This window comes from Etheostoma spectabile, chromosome 4 (assembly GCF_008692095.1).
Source record: "Etheostoma spectabile isolate EspeVRDwgs_2016 chromosome 4, UIUC_Espe_1.0, whole genome shotgun sequence".
Taxonomy (NCBI): Eukaryota; Metazoa; Chordata; class Actinopteri; order Perciformes; family Percidae; genus Etheostoma; species Etheostoma spectabile.
Window position 1 is genome coordinate 4,548,291 of NC_045736.1, and position 7,534 is coordinate 4,555,824.

General features: G+C 41.1%; 1 protein-coding gene and 1 long non-coding RNA gene across 4 annotated transcripts in view; one reads left to right on the forward strand and one right to left on the reverse strand.

Annotated features, from left to right (window-relative positions):
- The window catches only part of LOC116687475 (receptor-type tyrosine-protein phosphatase gamma), a 571,464-nt gene that overhangs the window by 204,670 nt on the left and 359,260 nt on the right, over positions 1–7,534 (reverse strand). For all 3 annotated transcript variants that reach the window (XM_032512919.1, XM_032512917.1, XM_032512918.1), the window contains exon 5: positions 77–172. In XM_032512919.1, coding sequence (XP_032368810.1) covers positions 77–172 — 96 coding nt within the window. The remainder of the gene's footprint in view (positions 1–76; positions 173–7,534) is intronic.
- The window catches only part of LOC116687531 (uncharacterized), a 21,500-nt gene that overhangs the window by 4,881 nt on the left and 9,085 nt on the right, over positions 1–7,534 (forward strand). The gene's annotated exons all lie outside the window — the stretch shown is intronic.

Here is a 7,534-nt window from a genome sequence, read left to right on the forward strand (position 1 = left end):
ACGCACAAAGGGCCGGATGTGGCCCGCGGGCCGTAATATGCCCAGGTCTGGGCTAGGGGGACATATCGGTTCCTACCTGAAAAAAAACTGCCATGGCGGCAATGATCCTCTTCTCCGTCAGAGCTGCACTGAGGCTGTCAAAGTCATCGGAGTTGTACATGTAGATCTGCATCTGTGGGAGACAGAGACACTGGGTTAGTTCAAATTCAATGAAGACACTACAGCAAATTGATCTAAATATTTGTATCTCCCTCACGATTTAACAACTGTGATTATGTGGTGGTGGCTGGATGGTGGCAGCTGCCGCCGTGGTCCTGCTCTACGCCCTGCTGCGCCACTACTGTTATTATTATTAGTCATAGTTCTATTATCTTTACTGCATCTTAACTATAATTGTCACAGTTCATTATGTCATTCCATTGTACCCACTGCTATAACTATTATATAATAAGGGCACCCAGATAGCTCAGTTGGTAGAGCAGGTGCCCATGTATAGAGGTTTACTCCTCGACGCAGCCGGCCCGGGTTCAAATCCAGCCTGCGGCCCTTTGCTGCATGTCACTCCCCCTCTCTCTCCCCTTTCATGTCTTCAACTGTCCTATCAATTAAAGGCCTAAAATGCCCAAAAAAGAATCTTTAAAAAAACTATTTTATAATAATTATATTATATATCCCATATGTCTCTCTCTATCTCTCTTTCTCTCACTCAATTTTCAATTTGTAATTTCCAATTTCATGTTGCTTTATTGGCATGACAAAAAAATCTATCTATGTTGCCAAAGCATAAGAACGAACATACATATAAACAACAACAAGGAGTGAATACATCTGATATAATAATAATAATAATAATAATAATAATAATAATAATAATAATAATAATAATAATACTACAGGTAAACAGGATACTTATGATATAAGCACAGTATAATTGTTGGGTCTCTGTAAACTGAGTGTGGTGTGATTTCACACTTTGAATGATACTATAAATACAATTTAATTGAATAAAATGTTACTTAATTGAATTAAATGCTTTAATGGTAATGGGAAGAATCGCATGCACACCGGTATCTTCATAAAAAGGGAACTGGTAATGAATCCCCCTCATGCATGAATCATAAATCAATAACAGCCTAATCAAATGCATGATCCATGACAAGGAAGATACAGAGAAATTTAAATGCAAAAGATGGACAGGCAGAAATAGAATTCTGTCAACACCCCAGAATTTCACAAATGTTTCCAGGGGAGCCCAGCTCCCCCACGCTGCCCTGCAGATGACTGTCTCCCTGCAAATAGTGTTACACTGGCTCTGGCTATTTCTTTTTAATTAAGTTATAAGTGGATGTCTCAGCTTTTCCTGCAGTTAAATATAAGCAAAACAGCGATTCTAATTATTGCTTCTGATAATATACTTGCATTTTCACATGCTTGTCCCACTATCCTCTGCAACCCAGCAATTGCTGAATTCAAATATTCTACTGCTTGGAGCGTTGCCTTCATATGAAGTTTGGCTCCGTTTTTAAGATTTGAAATTGATGAAAATGCCCACATAGCAGTTTTCCTGTGAGATATATTAAAAGTAATGTGGGAAAAACAAGCTGGCAATAAATTAAATCAACAGCTCTGACCTTAATGGGGTCTATGAAAATATATATTTTTCCCCTTTTTTCTTAACTATTGACACAAATCTCAAATTTGATTCAGGCTGTTATAATATATATATATATATATATATATATATATATATATATATATATATATATATAATTTCATATACATTCATACAGGTTCCTATTTCTGTTAGTGTTATGCTTTTTTGTAATATAGAAGCTAGGGATGGCAAGGTTAGTTTGCTCAAAAGCAAGAGTTAGACAACTGGTTATATGGGCGCTAGGTCAGGTGCCTTTGTCGTTGTCGCTTGGCTGTCTCCTTTAGCATCATATAACACACGCTTGGTTGTCTCCTTTAGCGTCATTTACACACGCTTGTTTCCCTTTAGCGTCATATAACACGCGCTTGGTCTCGCCTTTAGCGTCATATAACACACGTCTTGGTCGTCTCCTTTAGCGTCATACAACACGCGCTTGTTGTCTCCTTTAGCGTCATACACACACCGCTTGGTTGTCTCCTTTGCGCCATAAACCCACGCGCTTGGTCGTCTCCTTTAGCGTCATACAACACGCGCTTGGTTTGTCTCCTTTAGCGTCTATACACGCGTTGGTCGTCTCCTTTAGCTCATACAACACCGCTTGGTCATCTCCCTTTACGTCATATAACACCGCTTGGTTGTCTCCTTTAGCGTCATATAACACGCGCTTGGTCGTCTCCTTTAGCATCATATAACATGCGCTTGGTTGTCTCCTTTAGTGTCATATAACGCACGCTTGGTCTGGACTATTGGCGTCCTTTTTGACTATTAAGAAAAAAGTCATGGGTGGGCTTACAGTTCTGTTACACGCGGGAATAACGAGTCACTTAAGGACAGACACAGGACACGACCCCTGCTCTCCTGGGTTAAATTCCTGTGTGTGACCCATCCACCCCCCTTACACACTACTGGCTTAACCCCGTCTAGATGCTGCTCTCCCCGGTACGTGTAAAAGGGCGCCTTTTTCGTCGCATCAGACGCGGACAGCCACTGTCCAAACGTTCGTATTTTACACGAGAACGGGTTGGTCTGTATTAACAGTATTAACTTTATTTTGGAGACAAATTTTTCTAATCTAAGTTTTCTGTTGTACGACTAACGTAGACATGTTCCACCAACAAAAGTTCCTGTGTCTATTTTGCACAGTGCTGTCATTCTGTCCGGTGCTTAGCACCCCCAAGACAATTGTGATTGGTTTAAAGAAATGCCAATAAACCAGAGCATGTCTTCCTCCCATCCCAATGCTGTGTGGACTAGCCAGACCTTTCTGTGCAGCGCTGTGGAGGAAGGTCTGGCAATGTGAAACTATGGATCTGGTGACTTAAGACACAACACAGTAAAAATTGCAACTTGACCCTGACTTTAACACCTTGGCCGGTTGACTTGATATCCTGTTCAGGTCTGAGCTGGTAACCAAAACAAAGCAAGACAGTGTATTTGGGATTGAGCCAAAACAAACTACACTGTGTGTTCATAATGAAGGAACATGTCACCCAGTCCAACAGAGTGGCTCACCGATGTGTTTTAATAGTTTTTAGACAACAGTGGAGCTCCATGGCACAGAGCAGGAGGACATTTCAGGCTTTGATTCACACACATAGTACTGGTTGGAGGATACATTTATTGTTAGTTTGGGTCTTGGAATGGTGTTTTTTTACTACTAAACCTAATTCCCTGAAAATCCATTAAATATTAGTGAGATTATATAAACAGAGACATAAAAAGTGATAAATAAGAATTAAATTCTAAATGTCCGTCTGCTATTTGTGTTGAAGAGATAACCAGGTTGCAGCCTGAAGTCAATAATACTGTGAAATGGTCTGGATGATGTGCTGTTGCTCCGTGAAAAGCAACGCACACGCACACACACACGCACACACACACGCACACGCACACGCACATGCACATGCACACACGCACACACACTACACGCACACACACACACACACGCACGCACACACACGCGCACACACGCACACACACACACGCACACACACAGAAAACTGGTCAAACAATCAGGCACTTTTCGTTGTCATGGTGATATGGAGGCATGACGCATTTGGGCACACAGAAAATGTTGAAATGAAAAAAAAAAGACATTATTGTCCCTCTGTGTTTGTGTGTGTGTGTGTGTTTGTGTGTGTTTGTGCATGTATATAGAAACTGTGTTCACATGCACACGTATTTACATGATTTGCAGTGTCTGGAACACCTTTGCGCATGCTAGAAGCAATTCTGGAGTCTTTTTGTTGCCAAGATCAACACTGCTAATATCACTTGTCTTGCATTTTCTCCAGCTTGCTAATCCTCACATAAAGAGCCCTGTGCATCGCTGTTTGATCTACTTGTGAAGTAAACAGTTGTCAAACAGCCTGATATAGAGTCTGTTTGGTGAATTTATAGCAGAGACAACTCAACTGGAACCACACATCGCCCCCCCCAAACTGGGTATTCATTATAGTGAGTGTGGGGGATTGGGCTTGTGGATGCAGTGAGAGCAATTAGAATCAGTTGATACAAAACAAGCAGTATCATGGTGATGGCTGCTCTCTGTCACATGGTGACATGGGACAGTGAGGACATAAGAGTAGACAAAAGACACGAATTTGACTCTGCTGATGATATCATGGCAACACGCAGCCATCTGTCACAGTTAAAGCTGAGCAACATGGAGCACAAGAGTTCAGGGGCCCTGAGGCAGCATCATTTAGAAACAGGCCTGGCAGGGATGGGCCGCAGGGTTGTGATGCAGTGTTTGTGTGTCCATTGTGTTACACTCCAGTCTGTTGTGTTGTGTCGTGTCCGGTCTGATCACCTGTTACTTGATTGGCCACCGCAGCATGGCATTGTTGTAGTACTCGCGATCGTTTGGTCTTGGTCTCAAGACCACTTTTCTAAAAATTGACCGCTTTTTTACCCGGTTTTGTCTTGGTTTTGGAGGACTCTGGATTGTATTTCAAGACAGGTCAAGACCACATCTGCGGAGCTATCACTTAATTGCCTGTGCAGTGTCTAATGTTCTGTATTAATTTCATTACTGTTATTGGATGTAAAACTTCCTCCTTTAAATGCAACCAATAACTAATTTCTAATTTAAAATATTTCACTGTTGTCCCCCTCTCCCTGCACCCCAGAACACTCATGCCCAAAGAAAGTGAAAGCGAAAGACAGGAGATGCTCTGGTACAAGTCTGGTCTTGACTTGGTCTCAACCCCCCAATAAAACCTCAACCCCTCAAAGTCTCTGTCTTGTCTCTGTCTCAATACACTAGGATCTTGGTGATGACTACATTTTGGTTTTGGTGGTCTTGACTACAATTTTGGGCATCATGTTGCGTTTCTTCAACAGTTGAAACTGTTAACGTTTATGCTCATCATTTTCTACAACTAATTTAATTGAAACCTAGAAGGGGGAGGAGGCAGCACTGCTCCCCCCCCCCCCATCCATTGGGCTGGAGTGCTGTCAATCTGACCATTGTGATTTCCATTGGATCAGAGTCCTGTCACTCGGCTGCCTGTTCTGCCAATCTTCCCAGCCCTTGCCACATGACCAATCAATGTTTCCATGACAACTATCCAAAACTCTGACCGTGATGTTTTATTTTGCAGAAAGACATTGTGTTGTTCTGGCCAATCCAATATTTCCTATATTTCTAAGCACATTCTCTATGCCTTTTTATGATAAAAGGTTTGTGTTCTTGACCGGTGTTAAAATATAATCCAAAGTCTTCTATATCTGAGACGGAGACAAGAACGAGTGAAAATCTGGTCGATTCCGACACGAGACACGAGACAGTACAGTCTCAAGCCAGTGCCTTAAGAAGGCTGCTGGGTCCCACAGCAAAATGCCAAATGCTTTATTGATGTGCCATTTGAATCATGAGAAATGAATTACAATGTTGAATTAGCAAAACTGAATACTGATAAATGAATTAATTTATTCCATCAAAATACCTCATCCCACATAGGATTACACAACACATAGATTAATATTTGGAGACAACATATATACGTACGTATATACATTATATATACAGTATATATATTTTTGTTGTTGTTCTTTAATAACTAAAGCTAATGAAATCTGCACACCACACGAGAAACAAGCTGATTTTGGGCTCCATTCCCCCCCCCCAACAAATGTCAGAAAAGCCCAATATTTTGATGATTAAAATTATTATCCTGCCAGATTTTCTTGTGGTATGAGGTATGTTACAGATGTTTTTGACATCCTTTGATCTACCTGGAAGTCCATCCCGGCTGCACCAATATTGATCTAATATCCCGTTGTGTGGGGTGAACAGCGGGATGTGGGCTGGGTTTTACATGAATGAATATCATTATGTGTGCTTAAAAGGCCTATTTATTATTTAAAAAATTATTCTTTCTTTTCCATGTCTCCATTTACTGTTGGTCATCTCCTGAGTGGAGACCTGCCATTTAAAATGTCAATCCAATGATTTCTTATGTTGCCCCCCCCTTGTTAGAGGATGATGCCCCTGACACCTAGAGTGTTTTAATCAGATGTGATGTTGCAGCCATATAAGCCATCTTGGTTTGGGATAAATGTAAATGGACTGTTCTTATATAGCACTTTTACAGAGTACAAGAACTATTCACCGCTCTACCACCGAACCACAGCCGCCCTTAGAATAAAACAACATCACAGTCTTATCATATACTGTACCTTTAAGGAAGTTTTGGCACACTTACTATATAGTCCTACAACATGGAAAAAAGTTGAATTTTTTCTATGAAATGCTTTTTTAGGTAAATGTCTTGTTGAGATTAAAATCTCTTTTCCAAGAGGGATCTGGCCAAAAGGGCAATACAGTCAAGGGGAAGGTTTAAGGTTTATTTTTTAAAGGAAAAAAACCTACAGCAGGATAAGGCGCTGTCCAGCAACAAATCCACGTATAGGGTCCAATGTCTGTTCTTGCAAACAATCACGCGTTTTAGAACATTTAAAGGGAGTGTAATCCCTGAACAGTCATAATTACATAAAGTGACTTAGGGCAGTAAACACACCATTTTCAAGTGTACATACTACTGAGAAATCATTTTGCCATTCACAGACTTGTTTGTTTCCTTTCTAAATCTAGCTTTAACACTCCTGCTCTCTCTGTGTACTGAGACAGTGTGTTGGAGATATTCCTTGTAAAGCAGTTGTTGTGTTGTGGCCTGCCCTGAGCCTTCACCCTGCCAACACAAACCTATTTGTGTCACTGCTCATTTAGAATTTGGCCAACTGCACCACTTCTCCATATTTATAAGATAAGGAGGCTTCCTGCATGCAAACTCAACTACAGGAGCGTCTGCCAAGACTTGTTGACAGACAGGCAGAGGATTCGGACCGTCATCGCCAACATCATTGCAGTGTTGTCGATTGGTCAATAGCTGCCTGCCGATGACTAGCTGTGCTCCCAACTGTGCACAGATGGGACACATCACCAGTGCTACAGGGTGACTGCAGATGGCTGGGCCCATTAAGTACATAATGAGGCTTATTTATTTTTGACCAAATATAAATAAATTTACATCGCCATAAGAATTGGGGGCTCTATGGAGGCGAGCATTTGCTGAGAAGTGCCAATGTCACGCCTTAAAATACAATATATGTCCACATCATGTGCACATACTTTTCTGTACTTTTCTCTGGAGCTGTTTTTTAAATCTAAATCTAAATGATAAAACATACTAAAAGCCATCGCCTGCTCTTCCCTTGACCTGCACAAAGCCAGGTCCGTAAAGAAATGGTGAAAATTCTTTTATTAGGAATAGTCCCTTGAGATGATTGAAATGATTTTCCCAGTTGTTTGCGGAAGAATGTGGCTGTAAGTACGCCATAAGTAAAGTTGGCTAACTACACCTAATACCTTACTGA